Source organism: Syzygium oleosum, unplaced genomic scaffold, assembly GCF_021117445.2.
Source record: "Syzygium oleosum isolate NSW1041296 unplaced genomic scaffold, Sole_v2.1 Sole_v2.01, whole genome shotgun sequence".
NCBI lineage: Eukaryota > Viridiplantae > Streptophyta > Magnoliopsida > Myrtales > Myrtaceae > Syzygium > Syzygium oleosum.
This window is the reverse complement of record NW_026607485.1, coordinates 7,487,163-7,514,305: the sequence shown is the minus strand read 5'-3', so window position 1 is coordinate 7,514,305 and position 27,143 is coordinate 7,487,163. Positions and strand designations below refer to the sequence as shown.

Here is a 27,143-nt window from a genome sequence, read left to right as displayed (position 1 = left end):
GTGTTTAGCGTGTTACGATATGCTCCAATCCGAGTTCGGTTTATAGAGCTCAACTTCAGATTAGTTTTCTTATGAATGAAACAATCGAATCAATCTGCTCGAGTCTACATGAATCATCCAATAAAGTTGAGCCTGATTCACATATTGAGCCTCCGATACTGGAGGTGGAGGCCAGCTTGACTCTATCCGGCTTGGTTAATCGGAACTTATGTAACTTACTCAAAAGTTGTAAAATGAGGACAGGTAAAATAAATTACAAGAGTTTGCAAAGTAATCTCTCAGATAACAATAACATAAAGTTTACAGCACATACACGGAACAGTTTCTTATATGCATGTGACTCACAGATCGTACGGTTGCTTCCCAGTGAACTTGACCTCGATGGGGCTAACATTTTTCCCGATGGATCTGAAGTTCAGACCCACGCCCTGGCGACCCGGGTTCACCTTCTCCGGGTACACGCCGTCCTTTGGGTGAAGGTATTGGACTTCCCCGTTCGGGAACACCCTGTAGAATTGGTACTTGATCTTGTATTTCGACCTGAGTCTCGTTCCAAGAGCCAAACACTGCTCCTTCCTCGCCAGCTTCAGCAGGTTCGGGCCTTGCCGCATGATGGCGGCGCCGCCCGTCGGCATCTCAAAGATCTGCTCCTTCGGCGAGTCCCAAGTGATCACGTAAAACTCCTCGACCTAAGCCGCAAAATCATCATTAGCTATGCTCTTTATAACTGGCATGACAAATTCGGTCAATCGCATAGGATGAAAGACTATACAAGCACCAGGCTAGCTTAGTTAGGTGATTAAAAGACTCGCACCTGTGCCTTGCGTAACAAGCCACCGGTGCTGCCACCGAAGATTGGAGACGGGGTGTTTGGGTCCAGCTCCGGCGGCGTAAACCCGACGGGCGCCTCCTCCTTGGCAGGGGCTACGGCTTTTCCCTCCGCCGCAGCAGCTCTTATGGTCGTTCTTGGAGAGAACTTGAGCTCCTTAGGGTTCGGGAAGGACAGAGACGACGAGGCGGATTGTTTCCATGCAAGAGCGCTGCGGTCGCCGGATCTCGGGCCGGTGAGGGTTGGGGTGAAGAGGGAGGCTTGAGTTGCCATGGCCATTATTGGTGTAACACTTGGGCTTATGGATTATGTCACAGAAGAAGAAGAAGCGAAGAAGAGCTAGGGATGTGTGAGAACAATTTGGGTGAGCGAGAGAGGATGTGGGTATGGATAAGGTGTGAGATGTGTTGGACCGATTAGAATGTGTTATTTTGATACGTAGTCTTACTCTTACCCACACATTACCTTCTTCAAAATATTTTCCTACTTGCTTTGGTGACTTTTTCTGGTTTTTTGGGTCCACTAGTTGTTGCAGTACTTATTGTTTCCAAATGTGCTTGATGGAAGCTGAATTATCTTGAAGAAACAAGAGTAATGTTTAGTTATCTTCCGAGTTTTTCTATATGAATCTTCACGAGTAGTTCATGTGATTAGTGCGGCATTTCATTAAGGGAAAAAGTGCGAGTACGTTGGACTAGATATTCCTGGAAACAAGGCTTAGGGTATGCACATTTATGCCTCTTAGTTCTGATACAAACGAAAAATTTTCATGTTACATACAGGATCCTAGCAACTGAGAAAAGCAACCACCAGAGAATGCTATTACTACTTAAAAACTTCTCACGCTTACAAAACCTCAAATTGAAATGCTGTTTGGAATTCCCTTCCCTGTCAACCCCGCCTCCTTGGAGTAATCCGAGGCATTCGGATACAGCAGTGTGTAAGGCACCTTAACTGGCCCAACTCTGTTCTTCCGACTCTTGTCCTGGTTCATATCCATGATCCTGTTCTCAATATTGATCAACCGGTCCGTGAATCTCTGGAACGCTTGTTTCGGTTCTTCGTCTGATGTCCAATCGGGAGAGTCGTCTCTTTGGCCAAGGTAGATCTCGTCCGTCGAATGCCTTGATAGGATCTCAATCAGGGACACTCCTAGGAGCGTCTGCAGCTGAGCCGTTATGGTTTTCAAGTATGCCGCGTCAGGGTTTTTCTCGAGCTCTTCATATTCGGCAGTCCCCAGCTCGGGCATGAACCGGCGGCTGACAGTTGGGCGGTTCGGGAGGTACCCGGCGTAAGGGTACTGCCCGAAATTCACGGCCGCATGAAGGGCAGAGGCCACCCAGATGATGATGGTGCATGACTGGATGAGGTCGGCACACGTCTGCATTGCGGGCCACCAGGGCTCGTCTTTCTTGTCCCCATGGCCCTCGTTGCGGACCTCTGTCCACCAGGATTGAAGCTCCGAGTCACCTCGGACCAGGTCATCATGAGAATAATAGTAAGAACAGTAATCTTTCACCCAAGTCTCTATCGCGGACCATATTTCTAGACCATCAACTGCGTACGGGTAATCCTCAATTAGGAGCCTGAGGCCGTGGGGGCATCTTGAGTCCGGGATCGCCATTCCCCTGAAATGAAGCAAAAGAAATCAGAACACTTCTGTTCTTGATGAAGACCAAGAACAGAACGAAGACATTTTTAGATAGTCTTAAACGCCATTTAAATACCTTTTGATAAGGTCAGCAGGTAGTCCCTGCTCTGTGAAAACCCATTTCTTGTAAAGTACAGCAGACATTTCCATGGAGTATTTCCCAGGAAATACGGTCAATTCGAGCACTCCACCAGCATTGATCAAAATCTGTCTCGCCAAAGCGTTTATGTTCATCGTGTCACGGAAGTGGGGATGCAAGAGCTTGTATATCGGATGGATCACACTCAGCTGCCGGTTTGTCGCAATTATGAAGGGCTCTATCACGGCATGTGTGTTCAGCCTAGTGAAGACAGAAGATTTATAGCAGTCCGTCAATCATACACGAAGAGAAAAGCTATAATGTACTCACACAACTGTATGATGTTTTACCAGTGGCTGATGAGCTGGTGGTAGCCAGAGTCATTTACAGCAACATAAGCCTTGGCAAGCTGCCAGACCGAGCCCTCAACTCCATTTTCTGCAGGAGTGAAGACCTTGCTGACGGCTCCGTGATAATCTCCTTGCGCATGCGGTAAGCTCAACTCAATCGCCAGCGGCTTCAACGTCTCGTCGTCTTGCAGTAGCAACAGTGTTCTAGTCGCATACATCTTCGTGGTGGTTGAGTTTATAAGCCTCAGGTACGGCATCAGCGCGTCATGGTGGTCCAGTATGAACATCCTGTTCCTTCGAATCGCCTTTTGCAGGGGAAAAAATGAACATGATGAATAATCACTTGCACTCTTTTTGTTTGACAGAATTAAAATGGAAAAATAAAAAAGCATGCCCAAGTTTTCATCCAATGTCAAAAACACACGTGCATCTTTCAAAACTACAGATTATCGGACGGTGTTGGCTGCGTGGTCAGAGTCGACAGAGGTGGTGGCCGATGGCGGGGGAGGATGGCTGCTGAGAAGACCAAGAGTTTGGGCATGTGAGTAGTGTGAGGTTAGTGTTTTTGAGATGTCTACACAAGGAAGAGTAATTAGGTCATTTTAATGGCGCAGAGACATGTAACCTGTAATTTTGAAAAAACAGATATGCTCTTGGCTATGGTTTGAAACTCAGGCATGTTTTCAAAAACATACATGCATCTTCCAAAGACATGCTCTTACCTCATCTACTGTGATTCCATTCATGTTCATTTCTATGTGTCCCTTTCTTATTGAACTGCGTTGGTTACCATATTTTGCAGGATCAAGCTTGCTTGTTGGCGGAAATTCCTGCACACAGTTCATGATTGTTGAGTTACATGAGGAAAAGCCAATTTGATTAATTTTTCACATGTTGCGCTTACTTGGAGACGGCTGATAATGACGGGGTTCACTCCGGCGAGCATTTCGCGCCCGAATTCTTCATCGGTTCTCCAGGCAGATTTATCCTCTACAGTCACTCAAACGGGAAAATTAAGTTGTCAACTAATGATGAGATTATTAACTCGATTTTAAGGAACCAAGAAAGTGAGAGATTATCCACCTCTGATGACATCGGGCATCGGGAACTTGAGGAGCTGCTCGCCATCATTTCGGACAAGTTCCTTGATCAACTCCCACGGGATGCGGTCCTTGAGCTTACCAAACCTTGGCCCGCTGGGCAGCTTGATGCCGCCTTCATAAAGTCTAAGCACGTCCTCAAACGAGTCGAACTCATTGAAAGTTTTGTTGCCTATGGAGGTGATCTCAGGGAGCAGCACTTGACCCAGAGACTTCAGAGCATAAGCCAGAAAGTCCGAGAACTTTATGTGGCTGAACCGTTCGTCTCTTGGAACGTAAATGTTTAAACTCAGCAGAGGCAGTCTGCTCTCGCAATTCGGATCTGTTAAGACAACATAATCTGTCTAGTGCTGGAAATCAATGGGAAAAAATGTTATGGTATCTTTGAATATAGATTGTACTAAGAAATCTGACCAGCCTTTGTTGGTTTTCGACCAGTTCGCCCTCTCCTAGGATATGGATAGTCCTCGCTTCCGCCTAGGACTTGGCGTTTGTGGTCAGGACCTTTATCGGGACTTCCTAGGTCATTGTAATAAGCATAGTCATAAACTCTGTCCCATTCCTTGAGCTCACCGGAACCACTTCCTCGTAGGTTAACAAGTTCCTCCTCCCTGTACTTGCGTAATGGCACCGGCGTCTGACACGGTAGGTAGGTCTGAATTTGAAAACGAACAAACTCATCATTAACATGTAAGTTCGATTCGCATATTATAGTATCAGCAGTATCATCAAATTCAGAACTATTAGAAATGAAATTTCAAAACCATTTTGTTCTTTGTTCCTCGTACTGTACATTCGAAACTAATCGAAGTTTGTCCTAGAGAGTTGGTATTTTGAAAGAAAAATCTCCCTTGAAGCAGTGAATAGTGGCATTTCTGAAAGTGCGGTATCTAATCTGGAAAGCACAGTAGTATGTCGATGTTCCATCAAACAAAAGTGTCTACAATCCATAAGCTTCCAATAATCAAGGACAAAGAGTATAAAAACATGATAAAAGCACTCTCGCAGCAGGACAAAAAGTGTGCTTTGATGGTAACATCAATTTTAGGCGTCATCAAACATTACTTGATAGAAGAAGTGCCATCATCGGTCATGAGCAACAAGATTGTCCAATCTGGTCCATTCACGAGCATGATCTCAGGCGGATAACCGATAGGCCCCATGCTCATGGCCGTGAATGAGATGCTACGACTTATCTATCGACAGTGAAATTTATCCCTAGCTATAGGAGATTCGTAAACTGACCGCAGTTGTTCAGGTGCAGAGTGACACTGGTAAATGGGTACTGCTTAAGCTAAATCACTTGTGATAAATGAATGTTACCTTGTTTGAGAAGAAAACTCTGTCATACTTGTATCTATGTGATGGGTAAACCCAAGAATTGCAGACGAATTTGACGGTGCCATGACCCGGGACGTCTTCTAGGGTGACCGTCTTTAGGTAGAACTGGCTGTGATGATGGTTCCTGATGATGAACGCCCCGGGAACACCCATCGACTTGTCCCACTCGAACATGACGCCAAACTCTGCCTCTCCCGCTGTCAAGGAAGTGATCTTTCTGATCCATTTCTCCAAGTATGCCACTTTTCCAAGCTTTCCTCCGACCCCGTTTGCTAAAATTGCATTAACGAGGGTAAACTTCGGTCACAATCTTTTGGCAAATCATTTTGGTGCGAACGGGAAACTAAACAAGCAAGCAGGGTCTTGGCACTCCTATCTTCCAGTTTTGTTAAAATTAAGAATTGTTCATGAGAAGACATTGTAGAACTACAAAGTTCTGTATTTGTTAATTCTTTCAGTTTTCTTAAAATCAAGCTCGTGTTCTGAGCTACTGTCAAATGAGAAATTTAGGGGAATGTGAAACGCAAGAAGCGAACGAAGTTCAGCAGACATACAACGAAAGAAAACTCCAAAAAAAAAAAAACCAGATGTGCACATTCAAGTAAACACCAAGAAAACAAATATCGGGTCCCAGCTCTTATTATAAGCCTTAGGATAACAGCTAAATTACGAGACTCTCCTAAGAAACCAGTGACGGAAACTGATTGCATTGTCGACATCACTCAAACACACTGACGTGGTAATAATTATGCAGAAACATCAATCGCAAACCAGAAAAAAAAAATGACCCTTCTTTCATTTTGCTTAGCGCCGAAGCCAACCAATGCATCGCTTTCTCTATATTGTCATGCTATCTCTGTCATCGGTACAGTACACGAAACTTCGAGTTTGAAAGAGAGTGAGAGAAGGAGAGAGAGAGGGAGAGAGAGAGAGAGAGAGAGAGAGAGAGAACAGAGAAGAAGACTAACATGGGTCGGGATGGACGGCGCTGACGAGTTGCAAGGACACTCCTCGGCCGAACAGCTCGTGGATCCGATCGAGCAACGAGGCCTTCATGTCGTTCATGTCCAACACATTCTTCTTCATCAGCTTCACGGTCCCTCTGATCTTCTTGACACTACCGTTGTTGTTACTGTTGTTGGTGGTGGTGGCGGCGGCGGCGGTGTCGGCGCCGTGATCCTCCTTCTCAATCGCTTTCCTCTTCACCTTCACGCAGCACATCTTCGTCACCCTCTGCAGCATCTTCGATCTCGAACCGAACCCCGTGAAAGCTCCCGATCAAGAACAAGAACAAGAAGAAGAAGAAGAGGGGGAACAAAAAAATTTGGAGTGGACAGAGGACTGAGGAGGAGCAAATGGATGAATATGGAGATTTGTGAATCTTGTTTTGGTTGGCTTGACTTGGGAAGGACTTGGGGGTCTTCGTCTGCATGTGTGTGGTGTCAGGAATTATTTATAGAGAGTTTGAAAGCTTGGTGAGGTGCAACCTCCATGGTGGGGGTGGGGGTGGGGATGGGGGCCTTCCTATGGAACTTCTTGCTCTCTTTATCAGCTGATGAAAAGGACCAGATTCCATAGCTGTTATTCTTTTTTCTTTTTTTTTTGATAATCGAGGTGTCCGCGCGGCCGTGCCAGAAACAGCTCAAACCAGGCGGTGATGATGCCCGATTAGTCTCGAGGGCTAGCGCAGATCCCACCGCCACGACCCCCACTTAAGTCACCGATGGGCGAGTTTTGAACCCAGGACCTCTCGTGAAAGGAACTGAGCGCAAACCAACGCGGTCACCGATGGGTGGGTTCCGTTATTCCATCCTTCAAGAACAGAATAAACATAAATTTCGATTTTTTCACGGAATTCATTTATTCCGTCCACGGCCATTCGAAGCTAAAAGTGCATCGCGACGCCGTGTGTATACGTGCCTAAATATGTTTCTCTAAAGTTCTTATGGTATCTAGATGAATGGTCTGACTTCGTCGCGTGAATTTTACCGTTCAGTCGTGAATGAATCCGGTCTTTAAGAAATGGTTTGAGTTTTTGCAAGATGAATTATAAAAATCAATTGTACCAATTCTTATGATTTTGGTGTACACATAAAAAAGAATTTTGTCATGTTTCCGTAGATTGTGTATTTCGATTTTAGGTTATATAGAAGCATGGGCTTTACTACTCTAGATTCTTAAAGCAATGCCTTTTTTGGAAATTCGAACAATTCCAAATAGTTACTCCCATCTTGTACATTATTTTTGAGTTCTTATTACAACATTATTATTTCCAATCGGACCCTTAATTTATTTTGTTGAATCCAACGAAATAGCATCGGTTAGAAATTAACCATAGTCAAATGCAATTCCTCGGCCATTCTAAGATAAATAAAAAAATTAGAAAAAATACGTATTGAGCTGTTATTCAGCGAGTATGATACTACACGCATTATTAAATCTGACGGTCCAGATATAATTCTAGTACTTATGCTCCACTCATTAATTAACTTCTCCCGAAAACGAGACCTGACAATATTGCGACCCGGAAGGTAACGTCTTCTTAGCACGATCAACAACAGAAATTGCAGGTAGCATTGAAAGCACGACAATCGGACGCTTCAACTACCTCAATCCCTCATAAATCCCTAGATATGACTGCAAGTCCTTTCTCACTAGTTACCTTGACCATTGGATCAGATGTAAATTGCCCATTTACCGGGACGGCGCTTGTGGGAAAAATATTTGACTATAACGTTAGATTGAAAACTTTTTGCTGTGAGTCTCATCCCACGGGGGTACATCTTGATTTGGTCGGACTCCTTTGTTCCTTTCTTGGGTGTTGGCTCATGCAAGAACGATTCATTTACATAAAAAATTTGCTTCTGTTCGACATCAAAAGAAGATCTACAGCTATGATGCCACCCAAACCCAATTAATTAATCACCAAACAATTTGATTAGTTTAGGGCAATCCGTGTGCTTCCGATCCAGGTCGTGCCATGTGGATATTGTAAACTATCAAAAAGGTGTTTGCAGATTCTGGAGCATTGAGCGTTTCATGTGTGGGACTGCCCAAATGGGTCAAAGCAATTTTCATTATATGCCCCTTAATCAATTGGGACTACTGCAGATAGGGTTCCCATCCCCTAGGCTGTGAGCTTAACAAAAAGATTGGTGGCCTCAAATCGATAAATTAATGCCAAACTACACAAATTCCTGTCTGTACCTTCTTGCTTTCAATAGCAATCTCGGATTTTTTTCTTATAATGTCTACTGCGGATTTCTTTTGACTTTCAAATTTACGAGTGATGTCTAAAAAAGAGGGTATTTGGGGCACGAAAATTTCTTGCAAAATAATTGCATTTTGTTCTATTAACGAGGAAATTTTCTTTTCTTTTCAAGATTGTCATTGATGCTTTTCTCTGCATAGACCAAATTTTAGGATATGATAAATGGCTCGCATCACATGCAAACAAAGATGTAGTTGTGCGAGCACATCAGTTGCTTTAAGAAATGAGATACAGGCCATCGGAAGCGACGGTCGAGACGTGAAGTTAGATGAGAAAGGAACATGTAATTACTCCGATGAAGACAGAGACATTAGGATCAAGGCTAGTGGAATGTGGGGGCTCAAGTTGGGCGGTATTCAATAAGGAAAAAAATTCAAAGGGCACGAAGCGACAACGGAAATGTACCACAATATCCTCGAATATTTTCCAAGTCCACTTTGCACCCCATTGTTTTTATCAGACTTTAGATCACGGTTTACATCAATTGATATCGTGATTTTATTTACGAAATCATTCTTTCTCTTTTGAAAAATGTTTTTACCACTCTTCTAGCTCCAATCCATGAAAAAACCCTAATTTTTTTTTCGGTCGAAATGGAAAAAACCCTAATTCACGAGTCCTAACCCTAGCAACTTTCTTTCTCTGCCCTCGCGGTCTCCGACAACAACACCGCCCCGTCACCACCCTCTACTCCTTTTTTTCATCACGCCTGTGAGATTTTATGGGAGTGCTGTCAACTATTCTAAAAGTTTAAAGCTATTAGATGAATGCACAATTTCATATTTAAATATTCTAACAACATCGCTTACAAGTAGGCTGCACTTTGGCCTAAAGCTTAAAGTGTAGAAATACGTGTAATTAGGAGGGCAATTAGGGGCCTGAAAATATTTCGATCATATGAGATTTTGTAAAACCGCAATTAACTATAACCCACGGAGGAATTATACGTTCAATTCAACCTAAGAAATGGTCGAGATCAATGAGTTGCCAAACCCCCCATGCACAGCATGGATCGGAGAGTGTAATGGCCATTGCGCTCCAGCCAGCTTGAGGGTTCCCACACACAGCATCATGGAACCCTCAAAACCAATACTTAATTTTATAGAAAGTAATGCTATTCTAACAATCACAGGACCTGTGGTCCCCATTCCGCTTTTTCTTTGATGATCGATTTTTTTAATTTCGTAGTTTTGTATTTGTTTAAGGTTTAAGAGCCACATCAAGCGCCGAAGCAGCATTTAATGGCCATTTTGGCTGTCAAATCGGCATTTCTGTCCAAACCATTTGACGGAGGGCCTAACATTGCATAAATTATAAAATTTAAAAGATCAATTGCACAAAAAAATGTTAAAGGACAACGCTGCACAAATCGAAAAATTCATGGGCCTCACATACATAACAATAGAAAAAAAAGAAAAAAGCAGGACAACGAATAAATTGGGGATACATTTTAAATTCAATAGAATGATTAAGAGCAATTTTATCTTCTTAGTGATTAGAGGTGAACTTAGTCTTAAAGGGAGCGAATGTAGCCTTGCCTTTAAATAAATAACATTGTAACATAATGCGTGATTGATCATTGAGAGAAGTAGAACTGTAGAAGTGATAAAGACGGTACCGCCAGACAACAGTCACTTTGATAATGAGACAATGGTTGTGAAATCACGTTTGCCAACCTTATGATAAACTTCCACTTAGATTAATTAGTTTAAAAGTGACATTTTAGTGACAAGGAAACCCACCATAAATGACAAGCGTGATTCATGTTTCTTTTCCTAACTTTACGAAAACTATAAAGGTAAAAAAAAAGTCAATCTGAAATCTTGGAGTCTTTGGTCGTCTCAAGAGGAATAATAACTTAGAATAAGCTAGCAACGGAGCAAGCATTATTGTGTAATTCTAATGTTTTCTTTAGAACTTCATGATCGATCATGACCGTCAATTGCACAACTGGATGATTATGGAACTCATCCGGAAATTTGAGAGATTGACGGCTCTGATCAATCTTGAATTACCAAAAAAAGAACTTTGCTTTAGGACTAGCTAAATTAATTTCGTAGATATAGGTCATTGGGTTTATTTATAGGTTATTACCATGAAAAACCCCAAACTGGTACATCCGTAATAAATTTACCCCCCGTTAGTTTCCGTTAAATTTTACTGTCAAATTATTTTGTTAAATGACACATGACAGTTTTACTTTCCGTTTGCCCCAAATGTACTAGTTTGTAATTTTTTTTAATTAATTCAATTTAATTAAGGATAAATTTGTCACAAGTGTACCAGTTTTGGATTTTTGATGGTCAAAAAATTAGTTTAGGATAAATTTGTCACAAATGTACCAGTTTTGGATTTTTTTATGATAAAAAAATTAGTTTGAGGTAAATTTGTTATAGGTGTATCAGTTTAGGGTTTTTCATGCTATTTGATTTTATTTATAATATTTCCTTGTCCTCGTTAATGGAGGCTGATGTGGCACTTTATTTATGCATGTCTCAGTGACATCAAGTTGAGATTTTTTTTTTGTCTAATACTTAATATGAACTTGTTGTCCAATAGGAATCGCACACCGATTTCAAAAGAATAATACAAATAAACAATCAATAAAAGCAAACTATTATAATAAAAGAATAGATTCGAAATAACACACCATAAATTTTTTTTATCGAAGTTCACCCAAACTTTGGTTATGTCTCTATGCTGAGGCACCATATAAATCAACTAGATTTTGAAGAAAGTTAAAATACAATAATAATCTTCTCTTAAAATCGTGACACAGAGATTGAGAACACTTACGAAGAAAAAGCCATTTTTTCTTCTCTCTTTGCCACACACACTCACAATTTTCTTTCTTTTGCCCGTCACGTCCTCTCTTTTTCTTTTCTGTCTTTTTTTTATCAACCAATTCACAACTACTGCCTCTCAATGGCTGATATATGAGATGTAGCTTTTAACCTAAAAGAAAAATAAAGATAAAAGAGAAAAAAGCCCTTGATAAAATAGTTTGGCTTCACCCGCCAACAGTCCACTCCTTTAGTAATATAAGGGATAGAAATTATTCAAACGTGTATATATCATTTTTTTCTTAAATTATACGCAATGAAAATTTGACATTACTATAATACCCATGAGTTTATTAAATCAATTGTACGACATATTAATTGCGAATCAATATACATAAAAAGTTCTATACACACGTTGCATCTAATAATTCAATTTCGTTACTAATTCGTCTTTTTGATAAGAATCTAATCATTATTATATTTATTTTTGTGAAGATGATATCGTATAATCATATTTTTGGTATGTGAGGGACAATAGAGATGTTACATCATTAATTTGACTGATTAAAGGATGGTACGCAAGTTGGAAAAATGAAATTTTTTTCCCGAGAATAATACGGCATGTGTTCTATCCGTGTACAATACATTTCACTTAAAAGAACGAGTAATTTTCCGTAAATTCAATAAAATTGCTGGTAGACAAAAATTTTATCGAAAATGACGTGCATTTGAGTATCAAATAATATGAAAATACGAATATTTTATCAAGAGACGTCTCTAAAAGTTTAAATATTTGTGACAAATGATTATCTCCCAAGGCCTCAGAGCACATCTCATTAGCTCGAATCCAGCACTCCCCTTACTTTTGGAAGGGCAAAAGTACACCAGAAGTGCCATAACTTGTGTACAGCGATCACTTTGGTGCCATAACTTTTTTTCGGATCACTTTGGTACCAAGTTGGAGGAAAAGAGATCACTTTAGTGCCAATTTGGCCGGAAATCCGACGTGGCATTTTTTATTAATTTTTTACGCCTACGTGGCTCGCCGGAGGATGAGTCAGTGTGTACAGTCAGCATTTTTTATTTTAAATATTTTTTTCCAGTGTGTACAGTCAGCGTTTTTAATTTTAAATAATTTTTTTCTTTTTTTTTTCCTCTTCTTTCCTTTTTCTTTTCTTTTTTTTTTCTCCCCTCGCCGGCCGGTTGCCGGTGGCCGGCCGGCCACCGGCGAAGCCCGGGAAGGGCTGGGTGAGGGCGGCCTTGCCCATGGCCGGCGAGGGGCGGCCTCGCCCGGATCCGGCGAGCGACCCTCGCCGGCGACAGGCGAGCCGCCTCCCTGATCGGGCGAGGGCGACCCTCGCCGCGTCGGGCGACCCTCGCCGGTGTCGGACGAGGAAGCCCTCGCACAGGCGGACGAGGGAAGCCCTCGCCTGGGCGGGCGAGGGTCGCCCTCGCCCTGAGTCGGGCGTGGGCAACCCTCGCCCGCCCAGGCGAGGGCTTCCCTCGCCCGACGCCGGCGATGGTCGCCCTCGCCTAAGTCGGGCATGGGCAACCCTCGCCCGCCCGGCGAGGTTTCCCTCGCCCGACGCCGGCGAGGGTCGCCCTCGCCATCCGGCGAGGCGGCCCTCACTGGGCCGGCGAGGGCGGCCTTGGGCTGTCGCCGGCGAGGGTCGCCTCGCCCGGATCCGGCGAGGCCGCCCTCGCCGGCCATGGGCAAAGCCGCCCTCGCCCAGCCCTTCCCGGGCTTCGCCGGTGGCAGGCCGGCGAGGGGAGAAAAGAAAAGAAAAGAAAAAGGAAAGAAGAGGAAAAAAAAAAAGGAAAAAAATTATTTAAAATTAAAAATGCTGACTGTACACGCTGGAAAAAAATATTTAAAATAAAAAATGCTGACTGTACACGCTGACTCATCCTCCGGCAAGCCACGTAGGCGTCAAAAATTAATAAAAAAATGCTACGTCGGATTTCCTGCCAAATTGGCACTAAAGTAATCTCATTTCCTCCGACTTGGTACCAAAGTGATCCGAAAAAAAGTTATGGCACCAAAATGATCGCCGTACACAAGTTATGGCACTTCTTGTGTACTTTTGCCCTTTTGGAAGAGAAGATTGTGTTGTAGCACCAACAAGAAGCATGTTGCCTTAAAGCGCCATCTCTTTGAAATCACCCCAATCGGGAACTCAAATGAGAAGCCACCAAAAGAATAGGGAAAAAGAGTGTGCATTGTCTTGTGCACAAAAGAAAAAAGGGTATGAAAGAGTAGGGAACAAAGATATGTAAATGCATAACAACGATAAACTAGTAAAAGCAACTCTTGCTTTTTGCTCCGGCCTGTGGATGCCTTCCTTGGTAGCAATGGAAGGAATCGAGAAAGGAGTAAATGGGAAAGACCAACGTATAAAGATGCAAAAAATTTTGGAGTTTGTTTTTTCGTAAGAAAAGAGATGGTGATTCACTTGAAAAGATCTGTCCATTACCGAAAGAGATCATCCCCCCATCTTCTCTTCCCCGAAAGTGCATCGGAACTCTTCTTTGGCAACAAAAAGAAGAAGAAGAGGGTGATGGAACCCTAAGAGGAATATGGTAAACGAACCCAAAAGCAAATGAGAATTGCAAAAGTGGATGGATCGTAGTAGTTGGAGCTTTATTCTTTGCTTAAAGGAGGACTTGATTCTCATTTGCCGAAACATGGGATAAGGAACTTCTAACATCCATTGAAAGTGGAGGTGCGAATCTAGGATGAAAATACTCTTACTTTAATGAGGATAAGCTGACTTAGATTACCCGTGTGTGTGTATGTATCTATATACACACACACACACATATCAAAAGAGTGTTTTGACTTGAATATATAGATGAACGTATTGAATCATGTCAATTTGTATAAAATCGTCAACCCTAACCAAAATTAGCACATTTTAATTAGTGTCTAATCAAGATCCGGAGAGATTGCTTTTATTTTTCCATTTATAAGGAAACGGCATAGTTTAGATTAGTATACTTTTGGTCATGTAATGCCCACTAAAGTCCAAACCATAATTGATATAGTGGTCGTTTTATTATTACATGAGTCAAATACGTAAGTCTCATTCTTACGTGAGAATTGGTAAATCCAACAGCATAGTTAGCTTAGTCCATGATGGATTGCGTCCAAATAATAATTTTCCATGGTCTAATTATGTATTATTTGCACAGTGGTGGAGAAACAAAACATGCTTCGAATCCCAAAATCATGTATATACAAAAAAATATATTTGTTTAAACACTTACCAATCACATGAGGTGTTAGGACGGTACGTCATTGGGCATGCGACCCCCAAACAATTGTAGCAGTCGACAATATGGGTTATAATGTGAACATCAAACGATTGCTTTCTCTCTTTTCGCAATGTTCATCTCCGCTTGTTTGATTTCGAAAAATATTTTCGTCTTTTACTAAAATAAAGTATGAAAAAAAAAATTATCTTCAGTTTTTGTTCTCTATCGTATTTAAAAACGTTTGTGGCACATGAAGAGCGACGATTCTCTTTGTTTATCTTCGATTACAAATATTTTGCTGGAATTTCGTGTTCTAAATTACAACAAGAAAAATGCCGGCAGGGGCAATCAAGAAGGATTAAAAAACTGGACTTCAATTTGATCATCGATCTACTTTCACAATGGAGCTCTAACACAGAATAAATAAAAGGGAAAAAAATTGGAGAGCACTAAACTTTTGGGGATCGAGACATGAATAGGGTTGTCATCTTTTCTTGTTCCTTTTCATTGGGAATCTTTTTGTGCTGCATGAGGTTGTACACTGATTGTTCGCATTCCCAATTCATATTTTTTAAGCTGACGTGCAGATTATGGACCATCAAGAAAGGCAAAGTCCCTCCCATTTGCTGAAGAACGGACCAAATGAAACGATGGCCCAAGCTTTTCTTTGCGTTTCTGAACTATGGGAAAGACACTGGGAGAAATAGACAGAGAGATTTGACAGGCACCCCATGCAAAGATTATCATTGGTGCTTATTAATATAAAATCGTCTCACGTGAATCACATTTGGAACCCACCTGTCTCTGCTTTCGATCCTACCAGAGATCGCCTCCTGTTTGTGCATCTTTTGAGCTTAATGAAGCACCCGCCACACTTTTAATCGATTTTGAGGCAAAAAATGTTAGGAAGTTCATGGACAATAGTGATGAATGATAATACCATTTTGAGAGAGAATTTTAAGAAAATATGCGTTACTATATTCCATGGCATTATTAATACGAAAAACCTCAATATATCTTGAAAGTTGTGTTTTTATCATAACAAAAAAATCATGATAGATTTGAGTAAGTTCAAATCGATTTTATATATGATAAAGTCAGGTATATTGAGCATGATCATCCATAAAAATTACAAAGTAGCGAAAGACTCCCATAGTGAGGGTTGGCGATGGTCCCTAAATGTCAAAGTGAATGAGATCAAATGGAGCATGAGAGACAGATTCACTAAAATCAAATGGCATTCCAACTTACAAGGCATGCAACACAATGTTTTTTTTTTTTTTGGTAACCGAGGTGTCCGGGCCATCTTGCGCGCACCTCGACTATTTTTTTGGGGAGACTAGCACAGCAACCCACCGCCATGGCCCCCCACTTAAATCACAAGTGCTCAGCTGGGGAATCGAACTTGGGACCAGTATGCCTAACCACACAATCCCAAGTACACCCTAACCAACTGAGCTACCTATGGGTGGGTAACACAATGTTTACGTTTAACTAAACCTAAATGACCACTTAAATTCGAATATTTTAATCGAGAGGAAGAAGCATAATCTTACTGAAAATACCAAACTTTATATTACACTGTGGCAGCATAACCAACAAAAAAATTTGGGAATATTTAAGGAAATGAGCTTAAATAGGCATTCAAGAAGTGTTCTTCTTGCTAGTTTGATTTCAAAGATATTTTCGCCTTTCATAGTACTGAAATAAAGAAAAATAATTTACTCCCAGTTTTTCTTCTCTGCTATAATTTAACAGGCTTTTGGTACGTGAAGAACGAAAATTTTCTTTGTTTATCCCAATTATGAATTTTTTGCTGGAATTTCGTGTTTTAAATTAAATTAAGACAAGAAAAATGCCGGGAGGGGCACTCGAGAAGGATATGGTGGGACACTCGGTAAAATTATTTTTTAAGTTATAACTTTATTGTTTCCTTCATTTTTGTTCTATCAATCATATTTCATGGACAATTTTCATTTTTAAACAGAGAAAAAAATTAGAAACTTCAATTATTAAGAACAAAAAGGGTCTTGATTATTCATTAGTTAGCAGTATATTTTGCCTGATCAAGTCGTTTATGTTACGGGGTTTTTTTCTCCTTTTAGGCCCCGATCGTTTACATCAAACACCCACATTATGTTCAACACTTTTACAAATCCCTCAAAATAGCACATACCCACATGAAAAAACTGAACTTCAATTTGACCATCGATCTGCTTTCACAATGGAGCTCTAACACAGAATAAAAAAAGGAAAAAAAAAAAGAAGAAGAATTGGAGAGCACTCTTAGACATGGGGACATGAATAGGGTTGGAATGTTTTCTTGTTCCTTTTCATTGGGAATCTTTTTGTGCTGCATGAGGTTGGACACTCATCGTTGGCATTCACATGCACATTTTCAAGCTGTCGTCCATATCAAGGACTATCAAGAAAGGCAAAGTCCCGCTCCAATTGCTGAAGAACGACCGAACAAAATGATGGTCCAGACTCCAAAGCTCTTTTGTTTTTTTATCTTATTAAATTATGAAAAGACACTGGAAGAAACAGACACGAGAGATTTGACGAGGACCCATAAGAAGATTATCATCGGCGCTCATTAATATAAAATCGTCTCGTGTGAATCACATTTGCAACACACTCGTCTCTGCTTTGGATCCTACCAGAGATCGCCTCCTGCCTGTGCATCATTTGAGCTTCATGGTGCACATGCCACATTTTTATTTGATTTCGAGGGGCCACGCAGAAGATCCAAAAGAGGCTTCTTTTGACCTTAATTGAAAAATGTATTGGTCATGCATTGCGAGCTCTTGAGAACATTGTTTAACTAGTTTGTAAGGAGATGATCTCAACAATAATATTGGGGCCATATGTCTTAGATCAAGAGTTAAATGTGAGTCTCGCCCTTTCTTATTCAATAGCTTAAATCTTAAATCTCGACGGTATAGGGGACAGCGGGGGTGTTGAGCGGGCAATTCGGCGATTGGGCAATGACAGGTATGAGAGAGGCGATGGAGGAGAGAGAAATGCATGTTAGGATTTGTAGATTTTTGTTTGTGGATGGGCAATTTCGGAAGCAAAACAACCAATTCTGTAAATAAGCGGGATGTGAGCGGGCAGGTTGATATGAAAGTGGAAAACTTAGGATCTTAACTATAAAGTTTTAAAAGTGGAGATGGTATTCGATACGCGGGTGTAAATCTCAAGAGACTTTTTGCAACTATCCCTGTAAAAAAAAAATTGAAAATAGAGATGATTGGGTGAAAAAGATCAGGTAAATGATTGAAAGGGAAGTGGGAGGAATTCAACTTAAAAATGATTGAAAGTAAACTTGAGTAAAAGAAAGGGGACACCTAAATGATTGACGGAGACGTGGGAGGAATTGAATGGTCGAGGTTTTGATTATGGCATCAATCTTAAACTAAGGGCACAAACCATATGAAGAACGGTTCTGTGGAAGTTCCTTTGGCGTAGCGCGCACAATGATCGTAAGACATCGATCGTTACACGATGCATGGGGACCCATTATTCCCTCTATGCATGCACGGTTCTAATGTTAGATACCTCTTTTTTTGGTTGCTATCAATGAGTTTATGTCCGTCATTGAGGAGAGATTAGCTGGCCTCAAGAAAAAGGCCACGAGATAGAGCCAGAAAGAGGAAGAGGAGACACTGGGGCATCGCGTCCATTGAAAGAGATCATAGGATAGATTTGGGAAGAGAAAATGTGTCTTGTCTTGATCATATCCACTAGATCAGTGGATGGTTGAGACATACATGGGTGACAAAATGAAGTGCAGCCTTTGATCGCTCAGAGCAAATTGGGGGTTTCCACTATGATCTGTCGGTTTTGGTGTGCTACCAATGACATGTCTCTTTAAGACCAAAATTGGTAGGGCTGAGGACTGTGAAGATGAAGAGCAATTCCCTCTTTCCACACCACCCCTTTATTGGGCCTTTCCGTGGGCCCAATTGGCATGGGCCGAGAGGCCTTGTTTGGGCCCAAACATAGAAAACCGAATCTCTTCGATTTGATGCTTTCCTTAGATTGTTGTTGTGGGTCAAATCTTATCTTTGGTACGATCGAGCCCGTCTCGTCTTGTCAAAATCAAAGGCACTTGCGGGGTCGCTGTCTATGCAGCTTCCGCCGTGTGCAGGACTTTGGCCGGTGGTGGTTGGAGGTTTTTCTTAATTCCAATTCTTCGATAGGAGTTTGACCCCACCAAACGAGTTCTTTTGGGAACCAAAAGGGTGAAAGGTTGATATCGAAATTGGGGATGGATTCCCCATTTTCCAGCACATTGACAAAGACCAATTTCGTGTCGGTTAACGATCTCTTTCGACCATTAATTTCACAAGCATTCAAGGGACATACGTACAAAAATTGAGTTTTGGGACTTAGGTAGACTGTCATGCCGACCTCTGAATTGTTTGGAGGTTGCCCAATGTTTTCGGGGTTCCCTTCGAACAAACTTAATGCTTGTTATTACGGAAGGATATGTTTGTCATTTAAGAGAACGCTTACTTTTGGTTAAGAAAACGTTGATGTTGTTAACCTCACTAACATCGCGAATCAAATAGGACATATGTCCAAACCTAGATCGGTGGCCTATATAGGAGATAGCCCGAACTTATTAGTTTCATGAGAATTTAACATGTGTTGGTCACGTAGGCCACAACATCCTAGTTTATTAGATCAACCCGAAACATGAAAGTCAGTGAGGTACACAAATAAAAGTTAGAAAGTTATGACAAAAGTTTATAACTTGAAATGAACGACATAAACATTGGTAAGTGACTCAAATAAAAGTTGGTAATCTAAAACTAATTGGTGACTTAATCCACGAAAACAAAGTTAGTAAATCACTCCAATTAGGGTTCATAATTTCGAGAGCCTGTAATTGCAGCAAGTTGGTAAGTTACGCAAATAAAAGTTAGCAATTTATTGCAATGGCCGGTAATTTCGTAATTAGCAAACTAACGTTGGTAATTTGATATAAGAAATTGATAGCTCACTAACAAATGACTACACAAGCTATTTTATCAAAAAAAAAATTACGGACAATATTTTAACTTACGGACAATATTGATAGCTAAAGTGCATAAACCGTGGAGTTACAATTTTCACCTAACTCGCACCCCCATTTCTCTCAATATCTCAGACTTCTTCGGGAAGACGAAAAACCTTCTGGAAATTTTACATTCCGGCGATCAAGAGATCCAGACGAGGACCAAGATGAAGTCTTTTAAAGGCTTGCTCATATCCAAAAGTACATAAATTATCTAATTCATTGCTTTCCCTAAGTGTTATATGTCCACGGGCAATATGGCATAAAAGCTTCATTACCCTTTTTTATTATTCCTTATTGATTGATTGAATGGGTGATCAAGTACTTAATTTAAGCATCGCGAATTTCATATTTTAATAATCACTTCACGAGAAGGGACATGTTGGGCTCTACTTGGCAAAATAAAAACAACCGAATCATTTTCTTGAAAAAGGATAGATCCATTGAGGTCTGTAAGTTGGAGACCTGTGGAATACAGAGCAGGATATCTTTTTTCCAAGGAGAGAATATTCTCTGTGTATATTGCAGGGCTTGGAAGCAATCGTATGTTCATAGGAAAAACTGGCGATCATTGCCATGGATTCTGTCCTCGTGAACGTATACAAGAAGGTCTTTGCTGATTCGTATCAACATGATGCACCTCGTATGGAAATCATTCTTTCTCTACATCTTTATTTTTATAATTTTGTTTTTGTTGAATGAGCCCTTTCGCTCTCGATTTTTATTTTCAAAAAGTATCGAGAAAATTCGAGAAAATATATTCGGCGCGCCGATGTTTTCCGATTTTTTTTTGAAATATTTTAATGTGATAAGACCATTCGAACAACAATAAGCACTTACCAAACAGGAGAGCACGCGATATCCATGTAACGAGACGGTGATTCAGAAATATAAGGTTTTGAGTAAAACCTCCATTTTTCATTTCTCAATTATAATCTCTCCGGTTATTATAAACACTCACTCGATCCATTCGATTATCGTATAAAGCCCCTGCGAGGGCCTCCGCGGCCTGTCCGTTTGATTTACAGGCACGACGCACTCCATTGACGTATTCCTCATTCTAACGTACCGGTGCCCGCACGCCCCGCACCCCCAATTGGGAGAAAAGTCCGTCTTCCCTCGCCCCAGGAAATAATTCGATGTTTTACGTCTCAAAGTTCAGACGAAAGGTCATGTACTATCATATATAATGCGTGCCTAAATATTAGCAGCTTCGTTGCCAAACGTAAATATTAATAAGGAATAATGACACAAACGGTCCCTGAACTTTGCCCTAATGTGCAATTTGGTCCTTGAACTTTTAATCTGTTCAATAGAATCACTGACCTTTAGGCTAATGTTCAATGCGGTCCCTGAACTTTTAATTTGTTCAATACCGTCCCTGAACTTTTAGTACGTGTTCAATTCAGTCCCTAAAGTTCAAGGACTACATTGAACGGATTAAAAGTTCATGGATCGAGTTGTATGTTGGGCTAAAGTTCAGGAAACGTTTGTGTTATTATTCTTTATTGATAATTTGTTATATACATTCAAATATATATATATATATATATATATATATATATAACATTCCAATATATATTATATACAAAAGTCATGGAAGAAGCAAGGTAGGCCAGGCCGGGCCGGGCTATCTCGGTCGTTGGGGGGGGGGGGGGGGGTCCACGCAAACTCCTCGCTTCGTCTCGTCCTAGAATCCCCTCCTCTAAATTCGGGGTCCTCTCCCTGTCTCTCTCTCTCTCTCTCCCCTGCAAGAGATCCCACCGCCCAATCCGACCGTGCGCGTTTCGTGACGAACCGAAACGCAGGGGAAAAGGTGAAAGCTTTCGCCACATCTTCCCGCATCGGCAATGCCCCCGCATTCGATTTGAGCGTGCTCGACGCGGACCCCCGATTGACGCCTGGTGAAAGCTCCCGCTCCCGCTCGCGCCATGGATGCGTCGTCGATCTCAGGCAAGTTGTAGCTCCCCCCCCCGTTCTTCGTCTTGTGGTTTTCTTTGATTGGTGTCCGAAAGGGGTCATCGTTTCCGGGGTGATTTCTTCGGGTCGAGAGAGATGACCCCCCGTGGTTTATCCGGGCTTGCGGATGAAGCGGGAGGATTGTTAATCTTGCTAAGCTTCTTCTAGTTTTTCGGTTGCGCACGCTTCCGCCCCATTTTTATTTTTTTTTGGTCGAATCGTATCTGGGTAACGATGCTTGGATGTTGAGTAACGAGAGGCTGAAGATTGGCTGATTGGCGAAATGGAAATTCGAAAACTTGGCCATTGTGAAGCAACCTCAATGGGTTCTCTTTCAAGAAGTTTACTAATCAAAATGAAAAATAGAAAAGAACAACAGACAAGAATAGATCTCCTTCTAAATTTATTTTGAAATGGGTAAATTTTTTGTTTTTTTTTTTTGAAGAAATAGGAGCTGATGAGTACGAGGGCATTCTAACTTACATCCCTTAGATGCCCCAAGAGATGGGAATTGTGTTTTTTTTATGAGCTTTGACTTGTGATTCAGTTTCAACATGCTTTGGTTGCTGAGTTATTTTACCCTCTTTAAGGTTGGAATCCTTTGCCGTTCTATCTCAAACCCCTGATTTTTCAGCCAGAAAAAAAAAATGGGATGTTCTGTAGATTGATATCAATAATATGTTTGCTCAAGATTTATAAGCAGTTGAGGCCTTAAGACATGTATGGTCAATGTACGTTTTCTGTTACACACCCAAATAGCCATTTTGAGAGAAGTGAATGGTGTGGTCTTCGTCATGAATGAAGGATTTTTCTTAATAACCACCCATTGCTTCTGCTTTTTGCGGCTTACATCGCCATGAACTGGTATTTTTCTGTCATAACTGATATCTTATATAAGCTTGTGGTTAAATGAAAGCTCCAGAACAATCCACTTCTCAGTGCGATTCTTTGATGTAATTCTGTAATTGCTTTCTTTTCATTTTTTCCATCCTTGATAGATACTTTTCCTTTCAGTAGGTTCTTCATGTTCTTGGAATGTTTGCGAAAATGATATTGTCTTAGTACCGCACATTATTATGGGCGGTGATACTCAGGCAGAAGTGAACACTATTTAATTACTAAGGAAAGGGCCGTTATATGTCCAATAGTGCTATGAATTATCTGTTGGAAGATGAGAAGCGAAATATATATGAAAAGGCACTTTTTATCTGTCTTGATGCGTGGAGGTCTATTCATTGCATATCACCAAGTTATCTATTCGACTTAATAACAAGCTGATAAGAGCTTTTAGAACTTATCTGCCAGATTTTTAAGCTAAGGAAGTTGTGTAGCTAATAGAGTTGTTCCTCCTTCAGGACTGCAACAGAAGCACCAACAGGATCTGGAAAATTTGACTCTGACAACACAGCCATACAAGACTTTGAAGTTCTTTGTTTTGGCCACTTTTCAGCATTTCAAGCATTTGATATCTTACCTATTGGGGAAAGGGGGCTTGCTTCTGTTTCTAAGCGCCATTACTGCGGCCCTCAGCTTTTTGCTGGTTACAGTTGATGGAGCGCATGATAAGGTTTGCTACTCACGTTGGTTTGAAGTGTTTTTTGGGCACGATAGTTTACTGTCGGGCAAAGGCACCATGTAGATGTTAAAACTCTCGTAAATTGTGTGGATAGCTAGAATTTAAGAGTATCAAACTAGGACTTATTACTTTTGATTGGCATGCATTCTGCCACTTTGTAGCTCCTGTGTATAAGTGTTGCAGGATATTGGTTTGGCAATGAGTGCTTAAAACTAGTATGCTTCTTTAAGTGTCTCCCTCTCTTCAATATTGTAATTATCTGTTTAAATGTTTTTGTGTGCTAAGAATTTCTTAACATGTGAGTGTGAAGATAATTACGCTAGTTGAATTTTTTTCATAAGGAACAATAAGGGTACTGATTTGGTGAGATTCCCTGATTTGTGTTGCTTAAACTTTTATTCCCATGAAGTCCTTTGCCAGGAACTCTAACTCTGTTCAACTTCAAGACACTAGGCAGATTATTAGGCTTAGATTTGATTTTATTAGTAATTTCATAAAAATATCTGAAAATTGTTTTTTTTGTGTTGAGGATTTTAATTTACCTTTTCTGCCTGTTTTAGCATGTCGAGGAGCTCTACAAGTACATGCAATTTGGGTTATGGTGGATAGCACTTGGTGTAGCTTCTTCAATTGGTCTAGGTAAGTAAAAGTTTGGCACATAAGCATGCTAAAGTAGCACTCATAGTTCTTTTCCTTGTCTTTGTTTTTCCTGCTTTGCTACTTTGCGGATTCCTTGTGTCTCTTAGCTTCATTCATGTGTTTGATAGCATAGTCACTGATAGATTTTTTCTGTTCCCATTTTCATATGATGTGCTCTTCCAGGATCAGGTTTACACACTTTTGTCCTTTATTTGGGTCCTCACATTGCGCTGTTCACTATTAAAGCAATGCATTGTGGGAGAGTTGATATAAAAACTGCTCCATATGACACGATTCAGTTAAAGAAAGGTCCCTCATGGCTTGATAAGGATTGTTCTGAATTTGGACCTCCATTATTTGCACCTTTGCATGGTCTGCGGGTACCTCTTAGCCACATACTGCCTCAAGTTCAGATGGAAGCTGTTCTATGGGGCATTGGAACGGCACTTGGAGAGCTTCCACCATATTTTATCTCCAGAGCAGGTTTGGGGCTACAAACTAATTCCTTACTTTGGCACATTATATTTTCAATACATCATGTCTCTGAAAAAGCAAAGTGGACTGGTAAATACTAGTTAGCTTCAGGATTTGTTTTTGACTAGCAAAAGTATGGGGTAGAAAAAGAAAAGTTGCAGAGTGTTTGTGTTGATTTTGTCTTTCCTATTGTCCTTCAACCAAGAATATACATGATTTCTTTTGGCAAGTTGTGAACATTGTAGTTTTTGGGCATAGGGAAACTTTTTTGAGAACTCCATCGCACATTGGTTCTTATTACTCTTTATAGGTTCTTCCATGAGTTCACGAGCCCCTGCGTCCTGGATTCTATTTCTTGAGAACAATTATAGAATTCATAGTCTTTGATGAATTTGTTTCATTCTTTGTTTGATTCCAGCAGCGACCCACTTTTTTCCTTTGCGAGGAACTTGTGATGGTTACCTGAGTAAATGTCTACATAGTCTCCAAATTGTGTACTGAACATTGTGGATGACAGATCTCATGTTTAGAACCTGTGCAAAACGATGTTTGACCGTATCGTGGCTTGTTGGAATATCTCCACCTACTTGTTAAATGCTTCCTCCACTGGGCATGCTAATGATAATTGTTATATTTTATCATAAAATTCATGCTGGTAAAATCATTCAGACGTAGTGCTGCATAAGTAAATAGTTATAAATCTGATAACCTGCTTGAGGAGAGAGTTCGGATGCATGTTGCCTCATGATTATGTATTTATCAGTTTCTCCTGTTCCTTGTGATCTTTTGCAATCAAATGTTACTGACAGAATTTGCAGTTCATCTTTGTTTTTGGTTTCTTGTGGAGAAATGAATGACTTGAAATGTGATAGCGAAAATTTTCATTCCATGGGAGTAAAATGTCTAATGTCTGTCTATAAAAATTAACTCCCAGAGGATTAACAGTTTCGATGTGCAATTTGCTTCAATAGGTGATTAAGAATTTTTCTTTTCCCATTTGTGTTTGCAGCACAGCTGTCAGGTATCAAGTCAGATGCCATGGAAGACTTGGGTGGTTCCTCAAAGAAAGAGAATGGTGTTATTGCAAACCACTTCACACAAATTAAATACTGGCTCCTGTCACATTCTCAATATTTGAACTTCTTCACCATTTTGGTGCTTGCTTCAGTGAGGATCTGTCCTATTACCTTAGTATCTGAAGTTTTCAAACCTGTTTATTGTGGATAAATCATCTTTTTTTTGGGTCCCCCCCTCCCTTTCCAAAAAAATTAAAATAAAAACCACAACAGTGTTGGCCAGAGAATCCGTTTATTTGTTGTTTGAACAGGAATAGACATTCATGAAGCAACGTACTTTTTCAATCAGTAAATCATAGCTTCTTCTGAATATCTAACCGTTCATTTGCTGCAAATTCTTTTAGGTGCCAAATCCACTATTTGACCTTGCTGGAATCATGTGTGGTCAATTTGGGATTCCTTTCTGGAAGTTCTTTTTTGCAACAGTGATTGGAAAGGCGATTATCAAAACCCACATACAGGTACTAAAGTCATTCGTTTCTTTATACCCCAGAAAGAAATTGCAAATTTCTAGGAAGGTAAAGGTCTTTATCAGGTGACATTGGTTCAGAAGTTTTCTGGAAACTTGGTATATCATCAATAGTTTTGAGAAGTGTTTCTAATTTGTACCAGGAAAAATGATATATTAATCAGGGATTGGCCTCTAATTGGGCTTGCGTCTGATTTTGTTGCTTCCATTGCAGACGGTTTTCATAATATCTGTTTGCAACAATCAACTCCTTAACTGGATGGAGAATGAGTTAATTTGGGTTTTCAGTTTTGTACCTGGTCTGGCTCCAATCTTGCCCGACATCATTGCCAAACTCAATGCAGTGAGAGATAAATATCAGGCAGCATCCCCTCCCGTGACTTCAAATGTAAAGGTACTCTTTCAATGCTCCATATACTACACCATCCATCATGCTTTTGCTTGTATTTTGCTCTATAATGGTGCTATGTGTTCAATAACCCTTTGTTCTGGATTTTGTTTATAAGTATCATGTCAAACTCTCCAACATCTGTATCTGATTTGATCGAGGAACTAACTACACATCTTAGTCCTATTGTTGCTTTTTGTAAAATATTACGTAGTACCAATTGCATCACTCTTCTTTACTATTACGTGTGATGTTTGAATGAAACCTATTTTTTAGGTGAAGAAAGGGTTCTCATTTGCTTCGATATGGAACGGCATCGTGTGGCTCATGCTCATTAACTTCTTTGCGAAGATTGTGACTGAAACTGCCAAGAGCTATCTCAAGAAACAGCAGGAGAAAGAGCTTGAATCCTTGGACAGATCATCCGCATCAAGCACGTTGAGGTAGGAACCCGACCGAGTGCATCGACAAAGCGGCAGCTTTAATATGTCTGCTATGTGGCACTTTTACCTCCTTTCCAAGTGCAAGGTAAATAAAATTGAAGTGGTAACTCTTACAAGCCCGGGGTGATGCCGAAAAGTCTGCAGTCTTGGCACTTCTATAGAAGATTGTGCATAAATAGGATGATGGTAGGGCCTAATCAACAATTTGGAAATGAAATCTAGTAATTCTTTCTGAACACAGAAACACATTTGCTCGATTGTGCTGGAATTTCGATTCAGAGAATTCTTCGTCTTTCCTAGATGATACTCTGTATATATCAACATCAGTAATGGGATGCAACATCAGCCTAAAAGAAAATCTCAATATGCAATATAGACCATGTATTGCATGAGCA

General features: G+C 40.7%; 3 protein-coding genes across 3 annotated transcripts; 1 reads left to right on the top strand and 2 right to left on the bottom strand.

Moving 5' to 3' along the window:
* Positions 1-226: 226 nt before the first annotated feature.
* LOC115685030 (photosystem I reaction center subunit II, chloroplastic-like) lies at positions 227-1,255 on the bottom strand. Its single transcript, XM_030610009.2, has 2 exons — positions 815-1,255; positions 227-689 (listed from the first exon to the last, which is right to left on the bottom strand). The coding sequence occupies exons 1-2, from the start codon at positions 1,106-1,108 to the stop codon at positions 342-344; spliced, it is 642 nt and encodes a 213-aa protein (XP_030465869.1). The 5' UTR covers positions 1,109-1,255; the 3' UTR covers positions 227-341.
* Positions 1,256-1,530: 275 nt separating this feature from the next.
* LOC115685028 (probable linoleate 9S-lipoxygenase 5) lies at positions 1,531-6,798 on the bottom strand. The gene is made up of 9 exons (XM_030610005.2): positions 6,319-6,798; positions 5,333-5,622; positions 4,424-4,664; positions 3,993-4,331; positions 3,814-3,899; positions 3,632-3,739; positions 2,910-3,214; positions 2,557-2,820; positions 1,531-2,457 (listed from the first exon to the last, which is right to left on the bottom strand). The coding sequence occupies exons 1-9, from the start codon at positions 6,590-6,592 to the stop codon at positions 1,686-1,688; spliced, it is 2,679 nt and encodes an 892-aa protein (XP_030465865.1). The 5' UTR covers positions 6,593-6,798; the 3' UTR covers positions 1,531-1,685.
* Positions 6,799-21,495: 14,697 nt separating this feature from the next.
* On the top strand, positions 21,496-27,143 carry LOC115685064 (vacuole membrane protein KMS1-like). Its single transcript, XM_030610062.2, has 8 exons — positions 21,496-21,677; positions 23,039-23,250; positions 23,820-23,898; positions 24,082-24,381; positions 25,382-25,539; positions 25,793-25,909; positions 26,132-26,311; positions 26,582-27,143. Exons 1-8 carry the CDS (start codon positions 21,656-21,658, stop codon positions 26,750-26,752), a joined length of 1,239 nt encoding a protein of 412 aa, XP_030465922.1. The 5' UTR covers positions 21,496-21,655; the 3' UTR covers positions 26,753-27,143.